Source organism: Corythoichthys intestinalis, chromosome 5, assembly GCF_030265065.1.
Source record: "Corythoichthys intestinalis isolate RoL2023-P3 chromosome 5, ASM3026506v1, whole genome shotgun sequence".
Taxonomy (NCBI): domain Eukaryota; kingdom Metazoa; phylum Chordata; class Actinopteri; order Syngnathiformes; family Syngnathidae; genus Corythoichthys; species Corythoichthys intestinalis.
This window is the reverse complement of record NC_080399.1, coordinates 32,990,299-33,016,817: the sequence shown is the minus strand read 5'-3', so window position 1 is coordinate 33,016,817 and position 26,519 is coordinate 32,990,299. Positions and strand designations below refer to the sequence as shown.

At 38.4% G+C, this 26,519-nt stretch overlaps 1 protein-coding gene across 3 annotated transcripts; it reads left to right on the top strand.

Annotated features, from left to right (window-relative positions):
- Positions 1-3,284: 3,284 nt before the first annotated feature.
- On the top strand, positions 3,285-26,337 carry LOC130915837 (neuroplastin-like). 3 transcript variants are annotated; one of them, XM_057835959.1, is made up of 9 exons: positions 3,285-3,580; positions 11,800-12,147; positions 13,680-13,854; positions 13,943-14,037; positions 14,758-14,891; positions 15,013-15,286; positions 18,660-18,681; positions 18,859-18,938; positions 19,104-19,999. In XM_057835959.1, the coding sequence occupies exons 1-8, from the start codon at positions 3,490-3,492 to the stop codon at positions 18,917-18,919; spliced, it is 1,200 nt and encodes a 399-aa protein (XP_057691942.1). In that variant the 5' UTR covers positions 3,285-3,489; the 3' UTR covers positions 18,920-18,938; positions 19,104-19,999. The 3 variants fall into 3 exon arrangements, with proteins under 3 accessions (XP_057691942.1, XP_057691944.1, XP_057691943.1); XM_057835961.1 differs by lacking the exon at positions 11,800-12,147; XM_057835960.1 differs by lacking the exons at positions 18,660-18,681; positions 18,859-18,938; positions 19,104-19,999 and adding an exon at positions 26,189-26,337.
- The last annotated feature ends 182 nt before the right edge of the window (positions 26,338-26,519 follow it).

The window sequence follows — 26,519 nt, the reverse complement described above, 5'->3', positions numbered from 1 at the left end:
CCATTCCTCTGTCTGTAAGAATGTCTTAAAACTTTGTGCTGCGGCTCAAGAAATGCTCAGAGCTGAAGCATAGGCGGAGTTTGACTTTTGGGGCAGGTGGGCCACAACATGTTGATGACCCCGAAACGCAGTGTCAGAAATAAAATTAACTTACAAGAATATGTACGATAATAAGTTGACAATGAGCATTTTTTTGTTTCCCATCATTCTTGAGGGGAATTCTAATTCAGGCTGGTTAGGCAATACTTTTTGCGAAGATCGTCATCCATTGAATATGGTACGCCAGTCGGGGTCGTGCCAATGTAGTTATCCCAGTCAAAAATTGTAAACCCCGGGCAGAGCCATATGAAGGTAGATTTGTGTCTTTATTATTCAATCAAAAAAAGTTGCTTCAATCGAAATATATATTTTCAACCAAAAAAAGTCGCTTCAATCAAAAAAAAAAAATGTGTTTGAATGCAAAAATAAATTTGAAACTAAAACAAAATGCATGTGAAAGCTATTTTTCTTTGATTGATTTTTTTTTTTCTTTTTTTGATTGAAGTCGTTTTTTTTTTTTGTTTTTTTTTTAATTGAAGCAACTTTTTTGATTAATGTAATTTCGATACGTGTTTATGGCCACATTTTGGCTAGGACATTTTTGTCTTTATTATTCAAACAAAAAATAAGTTGCTTAAAAAAATATGTATATTTTCAAAAAGAAAATTCACTTCAATAAAATTTTTTTTTTTAAAAATCAATCGTTGAAAAAGTTTTTGAATGCGAAAAAGTATTTGAGATTGAAAAGTTTGCATTTGAACTCTTCATTTTTCATTCAAAAGTTTTCTTTGATTGAAGCAATCCTTTTTGTATTTGGGCCATATCATGAGTAGGACATTTGTGTCTAAACCATTTAATCACCCAAAAAGTTGCTTCAATCAAAAAAAATATTTTTAATCAAAGAAAAACATAATTCGCAAATATATATATATATATTCTTAAATATTTTTCTGACTGTCTAAGTTGCTACTCACATGATCTGTTCAAAAACTAATTTTCGACCCATTGTAAAAATAAAAGTTTTTTTGTTCATTTTTGTTGCAGTTTTATTGCTTTACCACAGGGGTCCCCAAACTTTTTCCTGTAAGGGCCACATAACTTTTCCCTTCTCTGATGAGGGGCGGGGATCAGTTTGTAACAGAAAAAGTGTGACGATTGCAGGAGTGCCTAAATCTAAAAATTTATGGTTTTTCAGAAAGCCACAATCAAATAACCCTTTATGGATTCTTCACGGAACAAAAGTAAATAGAATAAAAATAATATAATAATAATATAATAATAATAAATATAATATATAATATATTTATAAATATAATAAAAATAATAACACTATTAATTAAATAGATAATAACCAAATAACCCTCTCTGAGTTCTTCACAGAAAAAGGCCAGGAAATAAATAACACTATTGAGGAAAAAAAAAAATTCAAAATGCTCTCCGGTATTGTGTGGGGGCCGGACCATATGTGGAGGCGGGCTGTAGTTTGGGGACCCCTGCTTTACAACTTTTATTGATATAGACCCCAATCACCAACGTCACACAATCACGTGATCGCTGTGTTGTGCCGCCATATTGTCCGTCATTGTGTGTCCGTATTGTCAGTGATCGTAGTTTCTAAAGGTGGATTCACTGGCAAATTAAGGAAGCCCCGGTGCTTTCAGACGCTGTAAACTCATTGGGTGAGTTGCATAAAAGCCGTTATTTGGAAAAACTTTGGTCGATCCAGTCGCCAGATCCATATTTGATGCCCAAACCGATGTTTCCTCCCGTCCAGTCCCGTCCTGTGCGTCAGAGCTCGTCCCGAGACCACAAAATTTCCAATCATACTCCAGTTTATGTCACGATGAGGAGTCGGTACCCAAAATCGACACCGGCCCGAATATAAACCGACATTTGGTCAGCTGAGCGTCACCGTTGTCCTGATTGTAAAATGAAACCTGATCGACAACGGGTCAGTGTGTGCCGAAAAATTGCTGCCCCGCGTGAAATGTCCCCCCTGATGGGAGCGCTTATTTAAAACGCCTTATTGACGTGAAAACATAAAATGTTTTCATGGACGCATTACAGTAATGGATTTACGACTATAAGGTATGCTTTAAATAATTAAATTACACAAAATATTAGTACTGTATATTAGTAACAAATCGTGGACTGGGCCACATAACCATCTTTGAACAGAAATGTATTAGTCTACAGGTTTTTACGACGATATCCCAATGACAATCACACAGGTATGACATTTATTAGTTCAAGCAGAGTAAAATAATACATATTCATGGTACAAGAAAGTCATTTCCGTGTGGGCGCTCCCGTCAGGGCGGCTATTTTTCGGCACAACACCTGTTGTTGCGCTCACTTTCTTGCTGCGCGACCGTGGCGACGAGCTTCGTAGTCTCCGTTTGATGATGTCTGCAATCGTGTTGGCATCATATTAATGTTTTCGCTGCTGTCTAACGGCTGTCGACACAAACGCATCATGGACCGAGATAAACAAACCGTGCTGCTTTAGAGATTTGACCTTTTAACAATGGGCACACAGCAACAACTAAAATGACCGTTTATCTTCTCTGTTACTGCAACCAACCGCCACACATGCCGTCATTTTGATTAATCAATGTTAACGATTGCCAGGAAGGTTTTTTGGTTCGTTTACTAGGCGGTGATTCCTTAGACAAGCAGAAAAAACACGCAGTAATAGGAGGAATGTACGTAGCGTAATATGTAAACACGATGAGCTAACGGACAATATGGCGGCACCAGTCAGGGGGGCGGAGTTGTGACGTCACGTGATTGGGGTCTATAGGAAAGTCAATTACATGCAATGACACTTTTTGGCCACCAGGGAGGCTTGACACCCCTGTCCCCCCCTTAAAATCCGCTTATGAACAGGGATGTCCAAACTTTTTTCTTTGAGGGAAGCTTTCAGAAAAATCGAATTTCATTTTGTAAAATGTTCCGAACCAAATTTACTAGTTATAGTTGTGGTCTATTACCCCCCACCCAAAAAAAGATAAATAAATAAATAAATAGAAAATAAAGAAATGACACCTTGCAACAAAATTTGGGCCCTTTGTATGTGTCTGTGTTGGGGGTGGGGTCGTTCTTATCCACAATTAGTCTTTAGGCTAATTATATGCTAATTATTAAAAAAAAAAAAAAAAAAAAAAAAACTGTTAACAATTGTAAATTGATTGTGGCTTCTATGAGATCTCGCGAGAATTGACAGAAGACGCGTTGCTGTTGCTACACGGTGATTTTTTTGATGCAGATTGCAGAAGGCAAGGCAGACAGCAAGGTTGAAGGAGTGAGACGAACAGGTCCTTCTGGTCGAATCCGCGTCAATTCCCTTTCCCATTGGAGCGTGCGGAGGCGTGAGCCTCCTTGGTGATTCCTCCTCCCACCATCATATCACGCGTCACCCTCACGCACAGGCATTTTCCCTGGCCGAAGATGATACCTGGCAAACGCCGAGCCGCAGCCATGTCCCTCCCGGTGGCGATAGTTGGAGCCCTAATGCTGCATACCGTCTCATCGCAAAACGGTAAGAAATTAGCTACCCCGGTCTATGATTAGCTCGGTGTAAACGCCGGGAATTTTATTTTTTTTATCATTTAGAGTGGGCGACGTCGCCTTCTTCACAGACATTTAATTTAATGTCATTGACAACAGTTTGTCTGTGGGAAATATCCTCCTACCTGACGAGCCGCAAAGTAGCCCTTTTGGCTTTCACCAAGATAAACGGATATTTTTTCTAAATAAAGAAAAGAGCTGGGTTGATCGCGTTTTCTTGAGAGGATGGGTGTATAAAAGATTAATAAAACACAATCTGTAGAGGCTGAAGTGGGCCACACAACGGCCTAGTGTGATGTCCCCCAAAATGTCCTTTAAAAGTGTGGGGCTGAATACTGAAACGTAAGCCAAGGACAAGTTGTGGTGAGTAGCTATGGGTGAAGGTGGTTCTGTCACATTGAAGTTTACATACACACATGGACATAGAAACAGGTTGGTAAATGTATAGATTTTGGACCTCAGAAGTGAAGCTCTGTAAATAGCTTCATCAGTCCATTTTGCTGCATGCTTCTATTTTTAGAGCCGAGATGCTGCACTGGGATCCATGTCTTTAATGTCCTCTCACTACAATGAATCTGTTAACCCTTTGCTGAGATGCACTGCACTCAACTGCACTGCACAATCACATTGATTTTCACACTTCAGACCTGCTTGCGTAGATGACCCCCTGCCCATGAATCTGGTGCCCCACACCCCTCCAGCCCACCAAACCGATTAGAGCAGCTTAAGGTTACAAAACCGTACTATAAGTGTGTCTCTGCATTCATTTTGGTCGAGTTTCTAAAATTCTCGACCACTATGCAGCACTCATGCCTTGGACTCTTGTTTGCAAGTAAAGCTGCCGCAAATCATTAATTTAATAGTTGATTATCTTCATTTTTGGACTATAAGGTATAAGCTACTTTCCCCCCTCATTTTGAATTTGTTCATTGATTTGGGTTAATAGGTAACACTTGATTTGACTGCGGCACCTTAGGACTGTCATAATTATGACATGATACTATGTGGCATTAATGAATGCTCATGACAGATGTCATTAAGCGTAATCCAGTAAATTTTATCACCTACTCCATTTATGCCTAGCTCGGATCTTTTACATCCATTCAAAAGTGGGATAATTTGCCGGATGACACTTTTTTTCTTACCGTTTCTACCCTACAGCTTTTATAAGGTTGCGGCTCATTTATGGATTTTTTTTTTGTACAAACGGGCTTCATATTTTTTGTTAAAAAAAAAAAAAAAAAAAAAAAAAAAAAAAAAGGATAATTAGACATAGCACCGATAAAACTTGCCAGAACCTCGTCAGACTTACTCAAAAATTCAATTTTATGGACGAATATGGCTCCATCTAATGCTATATGCTGCGACAAAAGAACAATTTTAAATGGATGGGGATCCACTATTTGCTACGACAAGAGAACGCGATGCGAGCGTTGATTAGCCGTTTTCAACTGGTACTTGGAGGACTTTATTGCCACAGTATGCTACAACAAAGTTGCTATATAAGGACTACCACAAGCTATTAACCGTTTTTAAAAAGATTTCCTCCATTTAAAGTTTGGAAGGCAAGGTAAAGTGGATGATATATCTTTGCAAATGTAGTAACCTGTATTTTTTTAAAGTTAGTCTAAAGCATTCAGACAACACAAGTTAGTGATGTTGATGCGTGTTTATCTGGTTAATAAATGTTTATGATCAATCAAATATTTCTGTGTAAGATCTTTGTAGATATCCAATGTTAAGGTACGGACACCTGCGTCTTACAGTATAGTCAGGTACGGCATACAGTAGGGCAAATAAGTATTTAGTCAACCACCCATTGTGCAAGTTCTCCTACTTGAAAAGATTACAGAGCCCTGTAATTGTCAACATGGGTAAACCTCAACCATGAGAGACAGAATGTGGGAAAAAAAAAACAAAATACCATTCTTGGATTTTTGAAGAATTTATTTCCAAATTAGAGTGGAAAATAAGTATTTGGTCACCTACAAACAAGCAAGATTTCTGGCTGTCAAAGAGGTCTAACTTCTTCTAACGAGGTCTAACGAGGCTCCACTCGTGAATGGCACCTGTTTTAACTCATTATCGGTATAAAAGACACCTGTCCACAATCTCAGTCAGTCACACTCCAAACTCTACTATGGCCAAGACCAAAGAGCTGTCGAAGGACACCAGAGACAAAATTGTAGACCTGCACCAGGCTGGGAAGACTGAATCTGCAATAGGTAAAACGCTTGGTGTAAAGAAATCAACTGTGGGAGCAATTATTAGAAAATGGAAGACATACAAGACCACTGATAATCTCCCTCGATCTGGGGCTCCATGCAAGATCTCACCCTGTGGCGTCAAAATGATAACAAGAACGGTGAGCAAAAATCCCAGAACCACACGGGGGGACATAGTGAATGACCTACAGAGAGCTGGGACCACAGTAACAAAGGCTACTATCAATAACACAATGCGTCGCCAGGGACTCAAATCCTGCACTGCCAGATGTGTCCCCCTGCTGAAGCCAGTGCACGTCCAGGCCCGTCTGCGATTTGATCCAGAAGAGGACCGTGAGAATGTGTTATGGTCAGATGAAACCAAAATAGAACTTTTTGGTAGAAACGCAGGTTCTCGTGTTTGGAGGAGAAAGAATACTGAATTGCATCCGAAGAAGACCATACCCACTGTGAAGCATTGGGGGGAAACATCAGCCTTTGGGGCTGTTTTTCTGCAAAGGGACCAGGACGACTGATATGTGTAAAGGAAAGAATGAATGGGGCCATGTATCAAGAGATTTTCAGTGAAAATCTCGTTCCATCAGCAAGGGCATTGAAGATGAGACGTGGCTGGGTCTTTCAGCATGACAATTATCCCAAACACACAGCCAGGGCAACAAAGGAGTAGCTTCGTAAGAAGCATTTCCTGGAGTCCTGGAGTGGCCTAGCCAGTCTCCAGATCTCAACCCCATAGAAAATCTGTGGAGGGAGTTGAAAGTCCGTGTTGCCCAATGACAGCCCCAAAACATCACTGCTCTAGAGGAGATCTGCATGGAGGAATGGGCCAAAATACCAGCAACAGTGTGTGAAAAGCTTGTGAAGAGTTACAGTAAACATTTGCCCTCTGTTATTGCCAACAAAGGGTACATAACAAAGTATTGAGATGAACTTTTGGTATTGACCTGTATTTTCCACCATGGTTTGCAAATAAATTCTTTAAAAATCAAACAATGGGATTTTTTTTTTTTTTTTTCCACATTCTGTCTTTAATGGTTGAGGTTTACCCATTTTGACAATTACAGGCCTCTCTAATATTTTCAAGTGGGGGAACTTGCACAATTAATGGTTGACTAAATACTTATTTGCCCCACTTTATATGTGGATTTTTTCTAAACATTTTGTGAAATTTGGCCGGTGCGGCTTATAATTAGGTGGGCTTTATAGTCCAGAAATTATGGTACAAACAAAAGCCCCCAAAAAATCAAAGTACCAACTAAATTCAAACAAAAGACTGGGTATGAAATTTACTGTGGGGCACAGACATGAACAGAGAACAGACGCTTGGAGAGACACTTGGTTTGACAATGACCGAACAAGACAGACAGCACATGGGAACTTAAACACAGACACTGGGTATCAAGACAATGAGACACATGTGTTTGATACAAGAGGCAGTAGATTGGTCAAGACACAAGGAGCAGGCCACAACAGGTGAAATCAATAGGTAATCACATGGACAAGAAACAGTTGGGCAAAATCCACCAAAACAACTCAAGGCATGACATCATTAATGCTCATGACATTGTCATGTCATAATTAGGGTTAGGTTAGAACTTTTGGTGTAAACATCCCATAATACAATGAGGACAGCTGTGGCTTGTAGTCTGGTGTGGCTTATCTATGAACAAATGCCGTTTTCGTGTCAAATTTGGTGGATGGCGGCTTATAGTCAGGTGCGCCTTACAGTCTGAAAATTATGGGAATCACCGATTATTTTTGCGAATAATCAACAATCGGTTCATGTAAATCACGTTATTTTAATATATTATTTCGAGCTGAATATTTTAGTAATAAATGCAAATTGCAGCCAAATACTATGCACGTTGAACATTTAGACTATGTACTGTACTATAAGGGTGTAACAGTGCATGTACAGTGGTACCTCTACATACGATCACTTCGACACACGATCTTTTCGACATCCGACGTAAAATTTGAGCCGCCATTTGTTTCTACATCCGACGAGTTGCTCGAAATACGACGACATGACAGCACTGCAAACGAACCCACTGTGGATTTTCTTATGTGAGAAATCAACACAGTTTTCAAAAAAAGTTGATACAGTTGGAGAAACAAGGAAAAAAGTGATGCTTACCTTTGAAATGAAGATGCAAGTTATAGAAAAATATGAGCTTGGGGTGCGCGTCCCTGAACCGGCTCAACAATACAGCTCCATGGTCCTCTTATGACCACCGTTCGCCACTATTTATAAGTTAAGGTGACAATTATTATTGTGGTAACATTGCCAAGGAAATCGCCAGCTTTGTCACGTTTTTATCATTTATTTAAGAACTTATCCAACACAAAACGCTCATTGTCTTAAGCAGTTGACTGCTCTCAGGAAAACGAAAGTATTATCTCTACCGCACCGACCTATCTCACTGGAGACGTCACCTTCGCGGTGCGTTCAGGGACAGTAAAAAGTGTCCGCCATATTAGAATCCGATTCGTTACATTATTTTCAGGAATAATTATTAATTCTTCTTCTTCTTCTTCTATTATTCTGAATTATTTATTTATAACTTATTTGTTTTTCTATGTTTAATTGCCATTTGTAACAGTGCCAGCAGTATTTATTAAGAATTTAGTGTATGTTTTTAGGCTTTGGAACGAATTAATGGAATTATAATGTATTCCTATGGGAAAATCCTGCTCGACATACGACCATTTCGACTTACAAACAAGGTCCTGGAACGAATTAAATTCGTATGTAGAGGTACCACTGTATTTGTATTGAACCGTTTCGGTACGTGGTGCTCAGTTCGGAACGGAGGCGTACCGAACGAGTTTCTGACGTAATATAACCCTTACTTTTCACGGCTGTGAGTCGATCGGGTTACAGTTTCTTTGTTTAGATTATATTTACTCCGTCTTCTCTGCTATAATGAGGACCAACACAATATAACCCAGAAACGTCAACGGCGCGACAACGTGGCCGCCGCGAGAACGCAGTGAAACGCGGGCGTTAAAGTCAGTCAGCCAATGCACACCAGTCGCAGTGCGGCCGCGTGTGAGACGCGGCCCAGCAGTGGCTCAACACGACGCACGCGAAAAGAACTTCAGAGTTCATTATTTGACGCGAGACGCGACCCTCCTGCGTCAATACTATGACCGGTAGCTAGGATCGGGCACACCGGAAGTCACTCCTGTAAAAATACGGTGGATCCGGTCGATTTTCAAACTAATATGCAATCGTAACCCACTTTTTGAGTCAATCAGATCTCTTGAGTGGTAGATCGGGGCACAGTTGACTTGTCCTTGTTGATTTACTGCTGTCTTCTCTGCTATACTAATAACTAACACGGCCCCGTGTTCAATACAAAACCCTCCTACCACAACAAAACAAGTAGGAACTAATATTCACATAGGAACTAAAGTTATACAACATAAAATATACAATATAAATGAATACTACATCACATTTGTAAAATATAAACACATAATATAATAAATAATAGCCCATTTACATAAAATAAATTGAAATGAGCTAAAACACCTGTAATTAAATAATAAGAATAATACACAGATCCTGCTTACAAAATTAAATTTATTAATTTCTGTGTGGCGCTTTAACTTGAGAAAATCCACCAATAAAGCTTTTGAAAACCGTTCATAAGAAAAAAAAAAAGATTCATTGAGACATTTCATTTGTAAAATACATGTTAAAATCTTTATCATTGGGTTTGCTTTTCTCTTTAGCACAGGACTTCTTTTTTCTTCTTTCTTTTAGAAAGAAACCTAACCAATACTCGGGGTCTGAAAGGCGAATTGTTGTTGGATTATCTTTAAATACCCACTACTTTTTGAGCCGAATTCTAGCTTTGGATAGGCTAATTTTCCTATTGTTGAAAGCACAAAGGTGTGTAGTAAACAACTAGCACATTTATATTTTGCATTTTGTTTTCTTACTGTACCGAAAATGAACCGAACCGTGACCTCAAAACCAAGGTACGTACCGAACCGAGATTTTTGTGTACCGTTACACCCCTACTGTACTGTATGCAAATGTTTGCAAATATTTTATTTTGATCCGTTACAAAGATAGTCAGCCTGCTCTCAACGATGAATACATAAATCAGAGAGCTGTTCTACTGCCATTGATGGCTACAGAATTCTTAGATATATAGAATCTTGAAATAGTATCTTAATATGGCCTTATGCATCTATGTGAAACTTTTTTTAGACCTTCTTGATTTTTACTTTTTCACTGCCAAAGACGGCGATGGACTTCCAATACATTTTGACTTGGAGGTCTGGCAGCAATCAATGGCAGCCAATGAGTGAATATGCTGATGGAAGAGGATTTGTACATTTTTTAGGTACAGAAATGTCTCAAAGCCACTATTTATCAAATAGTGACTTTGAGTATCAAATAGCTGCCGATTTATCTGATAATTGATTGGTTGTTGGTTAGTCAATTAATTGTGGCAGGCTACGACCACTTTTGAACACATCTGATCCTTAAAGGATTAGGAAATCATTCGGTGTATTTTGAATCCTATGCAAATTATCATTAAAAAAACCCCTCAGAAGTCAGGACTGTGAATAAATTCACAATATTTCCTTAAAACATAGTGTTTTTGTTCACTTATAAACGTCAGAATGGTGAGCAGTATGACCAAAAGACTGCATGTTAGATGCATCTGAAGCGGCAGGTTTTGTCTCAGCAGTTCTTTTGTCAGATGCTGAGAAGCTGGTTTCAGTGGGTGGACTAGATCAGAATGTGCACAGATATTTAATTAACAGAACATTTTTCTTTTCACTTCAAATACATAGAAAGAATCATGCCACACAAATTATATTCATTCTCTGTCGTTATCCTCATTACTTTTTGCTTCACTCTTTACATTTCGTTGGTGGGGTGTGACGCGTCTCGGTCAACCAATCACTGGCCAGCAGTGTGTCTAGCTCCACCCTTGTCCAGTTTACTTTTAACGAAAGGTTACCATGAAGTGGGAAATTTGGATATTTTGGCAAGCTTTATTTGCATTGAAAGTACTGAACCAAACGTGGCAACGGCAAAAGATGAGTTCAGGGTGAAAATTGTATAACCATAGAAAGGAAACGAGCCTAGACATATTTGGGCATGGGAAGTTTGATTAACAAGATGATCATGATGCTGCAGCAAAAAAGCATTGCTGGCGCTCCGTATTTTACTTTGTTGCTGTAAAGTGCTTCTATGGAAACAAGGGCTGGGGGCAGGGGGGTTGTCTACGTTTCACAATGCTCCCACACACTACCCAGAGACGAAGAGAAGCAGCTTCTATAAATCTCCTTTCAATGTCATGTATTGCTCCACTGTGCTTCTAGACCACTCTTATGAATGCAGCAGCCCTCCTCCTGCTCTCTTCACTTGTTTCACTATTATTGCATTTAATGCTCAGATGTTTCAGTGACAGCACATTTTGCTAATTGTTAGATGACTGTTACAAAATAATCATTTTACCATTTTACAACAGCTCTTTCTATCACTCGTCTTATTTTCATCACATGTAATGCTCAGTATATAAATGGCAAGGTTGCCCAGAGGACATTTACATATGGGTTCTGTATGCTTCAAGAAAATAATCAATCTTTTTTTTGTGTGTGTGTGGAATGAATCAGATAATTTTTAGGAGACAAATTTCAAGTTAAACAATGTGTCTAAAGTGTGTCTCTAGTATAAATGTCATGTTGTTAGTTGAGCCTAACCTTGTGGAGGCCTCCCAGCACAATTGAATTAAAGCTTCCTGGGAAGAGCGCTTGTAACGGCTTCAACAATTCTGAATTCAACTTGTTCTATGCCAAACTGTAGACATTTTACTGTCAATTTCATCATGTATCAAATTTATTTGTGTTTCATTTTTTTTTTGCCTAATACCCATTTTCCTCATTGACATCACACACCTCTATTCTTTTTCCTGCACCTCTAAACTGTCATTGCTAGCCGGCTTTGTGAAATCGCCGCTTTCTGAAACCAAGCTCACCGGCGACACATTTGAGCTTTTCTGTGACGTGGTGGGAAACCCCACCCCTGAAATCCAGTGGTGGTACTCAGAGATCAACCGAGCTGATTCCTTCAGGCAGCTGTGGGACGGCGCTCGCAAGCGGCGCGTGTCCATCAGCACCATCTATGGCATCAATGTGGTTAGCGTGCTGGGTGTATCTTATCTCACACTGGACGATATCGGGACATACGAGTGCAGAGCCAGTAACGACCCACGACGGAATGACCTACACATAAATCCTGCCACCACCTGGGTCAGAGCGCAAGCTACCATAACAGTATTGCAGAGTGAGTGGTCAGTGTAGTGTAAACAACCTCCCCTTGGTGATAGAAATCAAATTGAACAGTTCCTGTGTGATTCAGCCTCCCTTCAAACATCTTCAGAAGACCATTTACTCCCCATGTAGGTGTTGTCATTCCCCCAGTTGCTGAATAACTGCACCAGCATTTGTGTTGATGTTCTCTTTTAAGCAGTTTTGTCTGCATTCAGAGATCCCGTAGAGCCTAGTCATTCTCTTTGAAATTCCCCTTTGTCCTCCCTTTGCGTAATTAACCTTTTTCCCCCTACTTTGCCATATTATCGTGTCGACAATATAGCAAAACAATTGTTGTTTAATGTACTGTATATGGGATAGTGGTGCACTATGCAGATCGGTTTGAGTAAATCTCGGAAAACAAATGCTGAGACAAAAGAAGAACCTTTTGTATTTTATAGACTGTTTATTTGAGTAGTTTCAACCATAAATATGAATTGTAATACAGGTCCATAATCAACATGCAAATGTGCCTATAGTAGATTTGTCAAACCAAGTAGTGCAACCCACTCATCTGGTAATGAATAATCAGTTCTCTGCAATTATAAAACAGTAAATCCGTTACATATCAAACTGCTTCTAATGCTCACATCCAATCCCGAAATATATTTCAGAATTTCAATATTTTGATTCACAAATTATGACCGTAGCGATGAAGTGGATGCGTCTTTTTTGGTGAGTATACACATTAGGACATTTACCAGTGTCTACATGTACAAACAAGATAATCAGGATTAATCTGAATACAAACACTCAAATCAGGATTTTGCACGGTTTTGAGCGCTAAGCATCCTAAGCCGCATTGTAGAGCTTATCTTTGAGTCACACTGTTAAGGTGAGTGATTACTGATCAAAGTTAAATATTGAAGTTTATTGGTGTTATACTGCAATTATCTGTTCTGTATATTAGTCTTTTCATTAATACTGTATGTTACAAACTAAAGTACATTGGAGTATAGGTTGCACCAACCCCCCAAAAATGCACAATGAATTAAAAAAAAAAGTCTCACTGGAGTGTAATTTGCATTTTTGGGGGGAATACTATTTCATCAGAGATCAAAAAACATTTCTAATACATTTTAGTAAGAACAATGAAAATGGAGAACAACTGGCTTAATAGGCAATTAATGCAACATATTAAGTTATTCTTAAGTTATTCTCGATCTCACTACCTACCAAATCCATCTTTTTCAGTATCACTTCTGAACAACTCCGCCAACATTGGAAGTAGAGGGAACGTTTAGAGCGCACTTGTTGTGACGGTCAATGTGTTAAACATATTTGCACCTGTGTATAAGTCGCAGGCTCAGCCAAACCATGGGACAAAAAGCATTTTTTAGAATACATAATTTAACAGACTCAACGATGCAAAAGGTTTGCATTTATTTAACACTTGAATGCCCATTTGAGGCTATAATATTTCAAGTGACCTCAAGAACTCTCATTTGGAGTCAGCATCACCTTTGTCCCCCGGCTGATCTCCTGACCGGATCATCTTTTTTCCAGAGCCGTCAATCGCAGCCTCAGAGCACACTTCACTCCCCGTGGAAGGCCACAGTCCCCCTTTCACTCTGCAATGCAACCTGACCAACAGTGACAATGCCCTCCAGGAGAGCTACTGGATGAAAAATGGGGAGGAGATTCCAGAAACGCGCAGTCCTAATAGGAACACAGAGTACAGGTATTAGCCTCACTCAATTTCCGTCTGCACATATGATGCACAAATTGACGTAACGTGGGCTCACTAGATGTGTGCTTTTGGTCTGAAGGCTTAATAAACCCAGGGGAGATGATGCTGGCGTGTATATGTGTGTCTTCACATTTGGAATGTCTCCTGCCGCCAACACCACCATTGAAGTTAAAGGTCTGTGATGATGTGTCGCTGTGCTTTTTCAAGGCTGGCCTCGTTGCTTATACTGTATTGCTAATAAAGCAATAAGTGATCAGGCAGGTAAGCAGGGTAGGCTCAAGAACGAGCAGGCTTGTCATGCAATGGAAAAGACCTGTGATTTGCTCAGGAGTTCTCATCGTTCCTGGCTCCTCTGTCAAACCAGTGGCCAGCTCGGTGGCAGCAGATGGTGTCTTGTTTGTGTGATACATGGGGATTAGGTCTCAACAGCAGAATCTAGTTGCAGCCTTTCTGCTGTCACACAAATTCCTGTTTAGGGAAATTAGGGACAGAAGCGAGACATATTGTTCTGTAATGGCATATATACTATAAAGAATACAATTTACCATACTGGGTGATGTGTCAACATTTCCATTTTACTAAAAAATTCAGGCCATTACTGTTTTCTTTTATGTTAGATTACTACTATGAGTGCTACAAATAAAAATTATTCATTTAACATGCCAATTTATTTTTTGGGATAAGCTGAATAAAATAAAACATTTTCATTTCTTCACAGGTTCTCGTTTCAAATTTTTGTTGTATAATCTTAATTCATAACATTTATGTTATCTTAAAATAGTTGATGGCAAAACTACATGATCTGTTCTATTGCCTTCACTGCTTTTAGAAACTGCATTTTAACACACTGTCATTTAGGAAAATTTATGTAGTATGTGTATTTTCTTCTTGTAGCTGCTCCTGAGATTACGGGCCACAAGCGTAGCGAGAATAAGAACGAAGGCCAGCAAGCGTTGCTTTATTGTAAGTCTGTAGGCTACCCTCATCCTGTGTGGACCTGGCGCAAACTTGAAAACGGCATTTATAGGGTATGATGTTTGTCACTATTTTGTGTTTGATCAACAAGAAACACCTGACTTTACAAGAATAATGAACAGTGATATCATCATCCCGTATTTTAATCAATAAAACATTATTTTAATTTGATAGGAAATTGACAACTCATCTGGGCGCTTCTCCATCAGCAGCAAAGACAATTACACTGAGCTTAGCATCACCAATCTGGACATAAATTTGGACCCGGGCGAGTACCAGTGCAACGCCACCAATTTGATCGGTAGCAGTGACGAAAGCTCCGTTCTGAGAGTCCGCAGCCATTTGGCCCCCTTATGGCCTCTTTTGGGGGTGTTGGCTGAGATCATCATCCTGATTGTCATCATCGTCGTTTATGAGAAGCGGAAGAAGCCTGAGGATTTACAAGACGGTGAGTCACCAACACGCTGGAGCTCTGTTTGCTGTTTCAAAACCTATTTGTTTTGTACTGTTTTTAACTATAAATGAGTAGACTTGGATTTTCATGGGAAAAAAAATTGGAATATTAAGGAAATGAATAAGTACTACAGTGATCCCTCGCTACTTCGCGCCCTCAGTCCATCACAGATTTTTTTTCAATTTAAAAAATACAGATGAGCTGTCCTGACCCGATCGCGTAGTCTCTCTCGCTCCCTTCCTCCCTCTCCCTGCTCTTTGTTCATCCCTGCTGCACTGCACTGGAGTTCCTTATTAAAGGTAACAGTGTTGGCAGATATTTGCATTTGATCTTGCCAGAGTCACGAGCTTCAAAAGCTCCGCACGAGTCAATCATCTTTAAACTTGTTAAACAGTTGCTGTGGCAACTCATTGTGTGTAAGTGAGAGGATTTGAGTAGACTCACTCAATGAAGAGTTGCGAGTGCTGTCTTGGAACAGACAGGCTTTGTGTGTGTGCATGCGCGGGCAGGGGGATAAGGATGCGAGCGCTGGAATGAACAAGTGTGTGTGGTGACGTTCGAGGCAGTGGGATGTGTTGTGTTGGCGACAATAAAACGCCTCACGTTAAAAGTGATCCTGAGCAGTTTGTAATTTCCACATGTCACTCCAAGTGTAACAGTCAAGGAGGGGTAACGGAAGCATTTAATAAAGCCAAGCATTTTTCTACTAATTCTTGTTTAGAAATTCTGTGGGACAGTACAATGTTTAAGACTTGTCATAATTATTACTTTTGAAGTGCTTAAAAATCATTTATTAATATATATATATATATATATATATATATATATTACTAGGGCTGTCAAACGATTAAAATTTTTAATCGAGTTAATTACAGCTTAAAAATTAATTAATCGTAATTAATCGCAATTCAAACTATCTATAAAATATGCCATATTTTTCTGTGAATTATATATATATTCTGTAAAATAAATTGTTGGAATGGAAAGATAAGACACAAGATGGATATATACATTCAACATACGGCACATAAGGACTGTAGTGGGCATTTCACTTTACTGTCATTTAAATCTGTCTATGCTGTCCTCACTCCGAAGCGTCTACTTTTTCCAAAGCTAGACAGCGAGTGAACGACGCCTTAATAATCAGACTTCTTCTGATTTATTAATAAAATGGCCTCAAACCATTGTCCTCTTTAGACCGTCCTAAAACTACACAAAAAAAAGTACACAAGCATTGCATTAGCAACAACGTTAGCTTAGCACGCTATACAGGTTAACTAAACATAAACAAAAAGCGTCTCATACAAAAAATATAACATTTCGCTTATTAACATAATATGTACATTCTTTACAACAACCATACTTACGGACAAATCTTGTCCAAGGATCATATAAGCACAACAGAGACGTCGTGCAGCCATATTGAACTGGCAAGAAAACAAACCATGTCGCAAAGTGACCACAAGAGTTCGCTGTTAGACAGCACAAAAACCCTTGCTGTAAAACTTACCAAAAGGCAGAATACTGTCTGAGCGGGACATGTGCGTTAATTGCGTCAAATATTTTAACGTGATTAATTTAAGAAATTAATTACCGCGCGTTAACGCGTTTATTTTGACAGCCCTAATATATATATATATATATATATATATATATACACATACACATTTTTTAAAAGTGAAAAAACATGTCTCAAAACATGTCTTATACGTATCTCTCTCCAATGCTAAATCTGAATAAATACATTGAACTCACACACAAACACACACAAAAAAAAATGTATTTTCTAATTTTTTGAGTGTTGCGCTACTTCACAATTTTCAACTTATTGGTCCCCATTAACCGTGAAAAACGAGGGATCACTGTAATCATTATAGAGTCTGAACAATACAAAATACATTTGTAGTTTTTTTTTGTACACAATCTTTTGAATAATCATTCTCTCAGCTCGATGCTGTGCTTTTGGTCCTGACCTCCAGGCTGGCTCCACTTTCCTATCGCTTGTCACTGTAATAATGTATGGCGCTGCAGTGCCTCTGCTGCAGAGTAGTTTGCGCGCCGCACAGCCATGCAGGAAATTGGGATTCCTTCCACCGCATGCACAAACACTTGTCGAGGCGAGTGAGGCAAACCGTCGAGGGGTTATTTGAGTATTTCCTCACTAAACAGTCACCTGAAACTGGGCTGCGCCAGCATTCAATTATTCATTCCAACGAGTTTCAGCCAACAGGCGGACACTGTTGCTGGAGGTTGCACCCTGTTAGGACAGTTTCATGAGAAATGGGATACTGCAGTGCTGTGGAGATGAACGTTCTCAGTGATTAATAGTAGTTTTACTCTGAGCTATCGATATGTACATTCAGTCTTAAAACATGTAAATATAACATGGAATTTTTCATTCTTTAAGAGCCATTCATCATAAATTACTGTATGTGTGATATTTTGTCTAGCTTTTACTTCCAAACTGAAAATTTGATATTGCTACAGTATGAATACCATGTACAGTATGAGGAGGTTTTGTGACTTATTGTCACTGAACGTTACGATAGACGTCCATTCCATTTTAAATTCGGAGAGCCTGCTAGCGAATGATCGCTGCCGATCCCCCCTGTTCAAATGCTGTCTATTGCTATTTTTGAGTTATCTATTGCCGTTATTGAGGTAAGGCCCATTAGCTGAAATTAAATTAACTTTGGGTAAAAATCCTTTTCTTTTATGTTTTTTTAAAAAGTTCAATTCAAATGGATTGTGTCATGAGCCAGAAATCAGAATTTGTGCTTGATTTGTTAATAATTAATACTGTAATTGCTTTGCCTTAAATCAGGTCAGCGCTCGCTGGTGAATATTTTATTGTTATCATATCTGCCTATTCCCCTTTTCCCAATTGCTCAACCTAACGCTGTATGCGGTAAGTGTGAGACCGCATGCAATCTCATCCCCAGTTGCTCGACTTGGAAAACATGAATTTCAGTTTGAAACCGTGTTTTTGTTGTTGAACCTTACTCTCATTGTTTCATGTTCCCTTCCTTATCAAACGTTGAGGAATGCAATTGTTTCTTGTCCCTGCATGAGGATTTTTGCAACTTAACCTGCATTCCATTTCTCCTTGGAATGTGGTGTTGTGCTGCTTCCACACATATTCTGTTTGTAAATTTACAATTTAGGCTGCATTTTCATTCCATAAACCAACTAAATGTGATTTAAATGTGAAAAGGAACCTTTTTTTTGTAATATGAGACACTAGTCCAAATACAGTTGTTGATAACACAAACAAACACACACAAAAAATTGTCCTTCAACTCCCTATCATGGCGATGCTCATTTTTGGTCTTCATTTCTCCATATTTCCCTTTACTGACTGCATCAGATGATGACCCAGCAGGACCAGTGTAAGTTTGATCTTTTAACCTTGTCAATATCACATGTTGAATTTAGATATTTTGTGCTTTGGATAGACTAGACCTCAAATTGCAATGATAATTTGAAATTGTACCTCCGCAGCAAAATGTGTTTTTAATACACAGATATTGTCCTATGTGATCTGATTGTGCAATTTTCTACCAAAGGAAAACCAATTCAACCAACAACCACAAAGACAAGAACCTACGCCAGAGGAATACAAATTGAGCCCCTGCTTGTCTGCAGAGTGAGTAATCAATTATTAAAAGGACCAAAATGTCCAACTAATGAAAAATAATATGTATTACAAAACAGTAGGGACAAATTACAAGATGAGCCAGTGTGAAGTTGGGATTAAAGCATGATGTGTGGCGAACAGTTCAAATGGGATATCTTTTGCTCTTACTTCCAGGTTACATTACCCGTGTATTGACCACATTAAGGTAAACAGCTATGGAATCAATGCCAGTTCTTTTTAGAATGTGTCTGCCAGGTGTGGTTGTGGGGGAGTTGAATGAGGCATGCCTTATAATTTTATTGTGTAAGATGCTCTTATTCATTCATATCACGCCAAGATTGTTAACATAAGCCCTGTTACTGCATGCAAACAGTGACGTGTGTGATTTATTTGCTTCCCCCCCTTATTCGCTACTTGGACACTTTTACTAATTCTAATAATTGCATGCAAGAGTTGACCCTTTCTTTGAGACAGGAATTTGTTCTGCATTTTTTTCTGAGTGGCTTCATGTAGATAACCTATATTGTTCTACTATTTCCAAAGAGAAAAACAGAAAATGATGCCATCATCAGTTATGGCAGTTTTTTTTTTTTTAACAGTTTCATCATGCAGTTGCATAGCATTATCCAAAAGTCATCTTAATAATCAATATTCCATTTCAAGGGCTTTGCAACGTCCCTCTAAAGGTTGAAATTATGTATGTATTGTATTTATCAAATACCTATTGCTATGTATTGATATGAATAGTATGCACTTCAATGTTGTCAATAACAGAACACTGTATAAATCTACTTTACGAACTCTGTAACAACCATTCTAACATTGTTTTGTCATTGTACAGCATGGCTTTACTCCTATGCAACCAAAACCCAGATCAGTTTATTGAAAAACTATTGGAGTTTTTGATTTTGATTTTTTTTCTGTGACAAAGCTTTGAACTTTAGGATCCCCCATAGAGCATAGACTTTATAGTACACCACTGCATGTTTTCTGTAGTGCAGATGGGACTGAACAGCCTGCCACACAAATTCTCCAGTCATTTTTCAGAATAAACATCTACAAACAACACACTAAGGCTGTTGACCTGTTTTCTTTGAAATGCTGCACAGAGGTGAGGCGATGGCAACGCAGGAGAGGAAGCTTTTGTATGACAGCGCTCTCTAGTGGCTGCAATGGCATAAGGGAAGAGAAAAATTGTGCTTCAAGTACAAAAAATATGACTTGAACTGTAATAAAAAACAATGAAAACATGTTATATACATTGTTTATTCAAATCTGGGATTATTTTAAATGCTAATCTTGCCTAACATTGATGCCGATAGAAGTCTAATCTATTTTGACTCTGATGGCTGGCAGCTGTCAATAGGCTACTTGAAAAGACAAAAGTCTCTGACAGCTGATCACCTTGATGCTGTCTCGAAAATGGGTGACTATAGACGTCTTACGGCCTACTCTCTACGACAGTTTCTGCTTTTGTTTGTAATGTCACCGCGTCAAATTAGATGGGGACAGATTGAAGAGGTGACAATGAAAGTACCCTGGATGAAAGTCCGGGGATCAAGCTGTATTATCCCTTTGAGATTATGGATATAGTGGAGGTGAAAAGTCAAACATCCATTATCAGAGTGGTAAGCATGCATACAGGTCATCAGCACATGCGTGGTTGTAGAATGGATGTCAATGGGTTGTGCAGTCCAGCTTTGTGTATAAGCTCTCCTGAACGTGTTTATGTACAGTACGTTTGCAAAGACAATATTTTTTAAAAATCACTATGAATTTGAAAAACTTGCACTGAAACCGTTTTTAACATCATGCGATAATTATTCAGTTTGCAGTCAGCGGAGGTAAGATGCATTCAATTTAGACTTTAAAAAAAACATGATGTTATCAAGCCCGCATCCTCCAAACAACACACACACTATTTCACATTCATGTCTTGTTTGACTGTACGATTACTTTTTCGGAATGACCAGTCTCGAATAGCTTTATTCCTCACTTTCTCAGCTGCACTCTGACAAACATCTGTCCATGCGGCACACATGGCACAGAATTAGATGATTAAAGATCTAGTGATCTGCTTAAATATGGAGGATTTGTTGGCAGTTTGTAAGAGACTATCCATTAAGGGGCACATGTATGCCCAATGCTGCACTATGGCCAAAATAATCTTGCCCATTACAGTATTTTGAAATCCAAAATAAAGGGAAGAAATAGCCTATACTTCTCCCAATTAGATCACACATAGTATATATAGAACTGACATTTAGATATTTTGCCAACTGTTGAATGATTTAAGTTTTGATTGCATTTAATTTAAGTTCCTTTTTATATTTATTAAATACAAGCACATAGCAAGATTATGTCAGGATTTTTTTTTCAATGTGGTTGGACCTCCAAAGTTCATTGAAACCCCTTAGTGGATGCTTGTTTACCTATGTGTTATGATTTTGAAACAATCTTTTGTTTCTGCTCTGCACAAATAAGTGAAAAAGGCAATTTCCTTTTGTTTTTTATCAAAAACTATGGGGGGAGAGAAAAAAAATATCCGCTCACAGGTAAATCCATACGTCCCAAACTGCAAATATCCAGCTTTCCGCTGAAAAAAGTTTACCGCACTTGACCTGGCATCGCAACCAGTTAGCAGTCGCATAGAGTGATTCCGAAACAAAAGGTAAATAATGTTTCTCAATGTGAAAATTTTCGATACTAACATTTCCTCAATCAGTATTCTATAAACACTTTTTATTGAATCCAAGTTCCATGATCATGAAATTAACATAGCGAAGTATTCAAAAGTTGCCTTTTGTAAAATGTACAACAAAACAAAACATTTCCTTACCATTTTTGTAAATAACCATATGGGAAATCCTCAACTTGAGAGGTTTCAGTATAAAGATGAAGATTTCTTAACCCTTTTAATAATTCTACATCATGTGCTAGAATTAACCAGCAAATTAGTCTGCCATATAATGACCGTAAATCCCTTTTCAGACATGAAGACATTGAAGTTCGGCAATGCGTTGTGGGATACTGAGTCTAGTCGGGAAACATGGTGAGACTCTTCCACAAACACAGTATTTTGCTGTAGATTTTCAAAGTTAAAACAAAAAACAAGTTAGTTTTAATTGGTTCTTTGGAAGAAAACAGAAGTAGCTGACAGCCCGAGTCAGCTGTCGGCTTGCAATTTGGATATTGCTCCAAATGAATGGTAATGGACTGGGCCAGTGCCCATACTTCAGTGACGATAATGGACTTGAAAGCTGCAAGTGGGAAGGATCAGAGAATGACAAAAGCTCTGGTCTACAAGAAAATGACACTAGTGATGGTAAATCAACAGGATTGACAGTCATGGTTCAGGTTTGGAAATTAATAATTCAATCAAGACAGGTTTAGTAAGACAGTTTAAGAGAGAATGGTTAAAGTAAAATGAACGACCTTCAGGTTGTCATATCATAGCTGAATTTACAATAAACTTATTCCTGAATTTCCCTGAATTTCTCTGCCAAACTTGGCGGTTGTCTTGCAAAACGAGCATGCCGTTTGCTATGGACAAGTGAAGGGTTGTAAAAATAAATAAATGAATAATAAAAATTCAGACTTTGTTTTTTTTTCTCCAATTTTGAAAATCCAAGATGCTCGGACCACCCAACTTCAATTTTCAATTTCTCGGTGATGGAATTTCATAGCATATTGTTTAACATGTCATTGGAAAACTAAGCCTGTATGCCTTTGATTATGCCAAAGCCTCAAATCTTTTTAAAAATGGGTCACTGTGACTTATTTTGCAGTGCTGAGACACAAAGGATGAATCAGCGATGCTATGAGTGAAAGACAAATAAATACTAATCCACTGATCAGCAAGTGGGTACAATAAATTTTATATCCAACTGACACCAGCCTTTGACCAGAATATTTGATTTGCCAGTAAAGTGCCACTGACGGTGATAGATGTCCAATCCATTTGAACTGTCAAAATGGTTTGGATGGAGTTAATAGAGAGATGCTCTTTGTTACGTTATTGTTTTTGGGCCTTTTTTGTGAAAAGCACTGTATAGATTTTTTTTTTTTTTAATAATTGTTAAATAATAACAATGATACATTCCCAGCACAGTAGTCAGTAATATCACGAGTACAGTAACAAAATATATGAAGTGCTGCAGTCATGTGAAAACTGTAAGGAATAGTGGTAGCTATAGTACTGTACTTTGCAGTAATATATTGGAATTTACTGAAATGATTTTTATTGTGGGAAATGTCTATAACCTGTACAAATGTATAAAGTATTCAACCAGTTTGGAAGTACAGCTCAAGTGGTCAGTGCGCCCAACTTTTGCTCAGATTTTGAAATCTGGTGGAATGAGAATGAAATTGATAATACAGTGTCGTCATCATCAAATTACATTATCAAAGTTCTCAGGTGGGCAGTATAACAGGTGTATTTTTGGTAAATTCATTTTTTACTCTTATAGCCTAATTGCAAAGTTAATACTATGAGAGCCAGTAAATGTATGTTTAACTCTTTCATTCATGATTTATTTGTTTACCTTAATTTACATTTATATAGGGCAGCAGCAAGGGCGCGGGTTTGCATAGGGATGGTAGGGAAAAACACAACCAATTTTTTAGGATGCTCAAATTGTCCCCACCAACTTTTAGGCAACCTTATTTGCGTTATATAATGACTTCAGTTACTGTATATACTAGGTCATTTAGATTTTCTTCCCATATGTTTTAATGGTTGTAATTGACCCCACCATTATTAAGTGAATTATTTTCATTATGTTCAGAATTGCATGTACCTATTTTCACTTGCTGAATCTGCCGGTCCATTTTTTCCCCCTCCTAAACGCACATTTGAATGGCTAATGACTTGAGCCCCCCTCCCACAGACCCCCCCCCCCCCACACACACACACACATACACATTAGATATTAGGGATATTAGATTTTTTTTTCCCAGCCAGCAGCAGCCACTGTAAGAAATATACAAAGACGTCAATGTTTTGGAAGTGGGGAACACACCACTAATTTTGCTACTGAAAGTCCGACCTGCATCAGAGTTAGCATAACGTTAAACTGTGTGAACTTGCTAACCTGCAAAACTCAAGAAGGAAGCTGCTTAGAGAGAACTGTTCTCCTGTATGTATTTTCTACTGTTAACGTTAATTAAGCTGTGAGAAATGTTGTGAACAGAGGTTTACCCCTTCTCCCATACTTTTTGTTTTATTTATGTGGTCTTAAAGCATCCCACAGGAGCTTTAATTTTTTTGTGGAGTTTGGCTGTGCTTGTGGACAAAAGCAGTAGTGTTTTACTTGAAGGACGGCTCCATATTTATTTATTTTTATTTCCCGACAAAGAGGTTTTTTTCAGTTATATTTGAATTTCTTTATTTAGACAATGTTGAGTGGTCTTAAGGCAAATGTTTATTTAATTATTATTTATTTATTTATTTTTGTAATTTAAAAATTTGTTCATAAAATCCAGACTTTTTTTGGGGAGGTTTTCAAAATTATGCTTTAGTAGTTTTTGAAAACAGTGGTTTGAATTGAACGGTGTAGGCTGAACCAATACACATACACGTTAGTATAAGTCAATACAGATTTATTTTGCATTGATCATTATAAAAATGTCCTGTCCCCAACAAAAAGTGTAGATGTAGGTTATGCCATATCGTCCCTACCAATGTTGATACCGAAACTATGAAGTCTTAAGCTTGCAGCCCCGTTGTCAATTGTGGCCCATGGGACAATATTTTGCAGACCCTATTTGAAATCAATTTGAAGTCCATTTCAGGGGCCAGAAGCAATCATGACTTGTCGCCCCTCCTAGTTGAAATGACGTCTATTGCCGTCAAAATGTCTTTTCATGATCAATTTCCCTGTTTTATTAACTACCTGGGCTGGCAAGGAATGAGTCAAGCTAATAACTTTTAAATAGATGACCACTTTCCCTGAAAGGCTTAATGTGTTTATTTCTGCAGTTTAAGCACGTTTTTGCCCTTAACAAATATATTTCTCGTCATTTGCTGCCATAAACGGATTTTAAGGGGGGGGCAGGCCCCCCTAATGGCCGAAAAGTGTCATGCATGTAATTGACGTTCCTATATATATAAAAGTCGTAAAGCAATAAAACTGCAACAAAAATGAAGGAAACGAACCAAAAATGTTTTTAATTGTTATGGTTGTTTTTCGAACAGATGATGCGACTAGCACCTTAGACTGTCATTTGCTTTGCATATAATTTTCAAAAAAGAAAAAAAAATTAGGGGGGGGCAGTTTTATTTTTCAAATGATTTTTTTTTGGGATAGAAAATATTTTTTGTTATTGAAGCAACTTTTTGGGGGGATTGAATGATTTCGACACAAATGTCCCACCCATAATATGGCCCAAACACAAAAAGGATTGCTTTAATCAACGAAAACTTTTTCAGTGAAAACTTAGTGTTCAAATGCAAATTTTTCAATCTCAAATATTTTTTCTCGTTCAAAAACATTTTATATGATTGACATTTTTTTTAATTGAAGTGATTCTTCTTTTTGAAATGTCGTTTTTTAAGCAACTTATTTTTTGATCGAAAAATAAAGACAAAAACGTCCTAAACGTCAAAAAAGTTGCTTCAATCAATCAATCAATCAATCAATCAATCAATCAATCAAAAAAAATTCAATGAGAGAAAAATAACTTTCAAATGCATTTTTTTGCGTTTTAAATGTATTTTTGATTTGAAACTTTTTTTTTTTTTTTATTGAAGCGCCTTTTTTTAAAAAAATTGAAAATACATATTTTAATTGAATAATAAAGACACAAAGCTACCTCCATATGGCTCCGTCCAGTGGATACAATTTTTGACTGGGGTAACTACATTGGCACAACACCGGCAGGTGTACCATATTCAGTGGATGACGATCTTAGCGAAAAGTATTGCCTAAGCAGCCTGATTTAGAATTCCCCTCAAGAATAATCGGAAACAAACAAACAAAAAACGCTCATTGTCAGCTTATTATTATAAAGATTCTTGTAAGTTAATTTTATTGCTGACTCTGCGTTTCGGGGTCATCAACATGTTGTGCCCCCCTACCCCAAAAGTCAAACTCCGCCTATGTTACTGCCAGTTAATTACTGCCTTTGTAATGCAATAGTGCTTTATGTAGTGCAGGTATCGATGGTGGTGCGTGATGGATCAGGGCGTCAGGAAGCAGGTGCCATGTGCGTGTATGCGTGTCCCCACCTTGTGCTGACAGCGCGCATTTATTCTGTAGGGAGGTGGAGAGTGAAGACCATGCTTTGTCATTGAGGAGCTCAGCAGCATCAGCGGCAGCAGTCACATTCTTTTACTCCTCCTGCACGTCCGACGCTCAATAGGCTGCATCCCGATGTCGTCTCGCCTTCCGGCTGTGGATCTCCACGCGTTTTCCTCCTGTCTCCGCCACACACGACAGACTTTGATTGTTGACGCATCTCCAATGTTTGGACCCGAGGTGGCGCGGAAAAGAAAGGCACGTCCCAAGTGTCAAAAACGACCCGTCCTGTCGCTGTTTTGGCTCGGGGAGAACCTTAAACGCACGATGTGATTTACCGCCCGTATGCTCT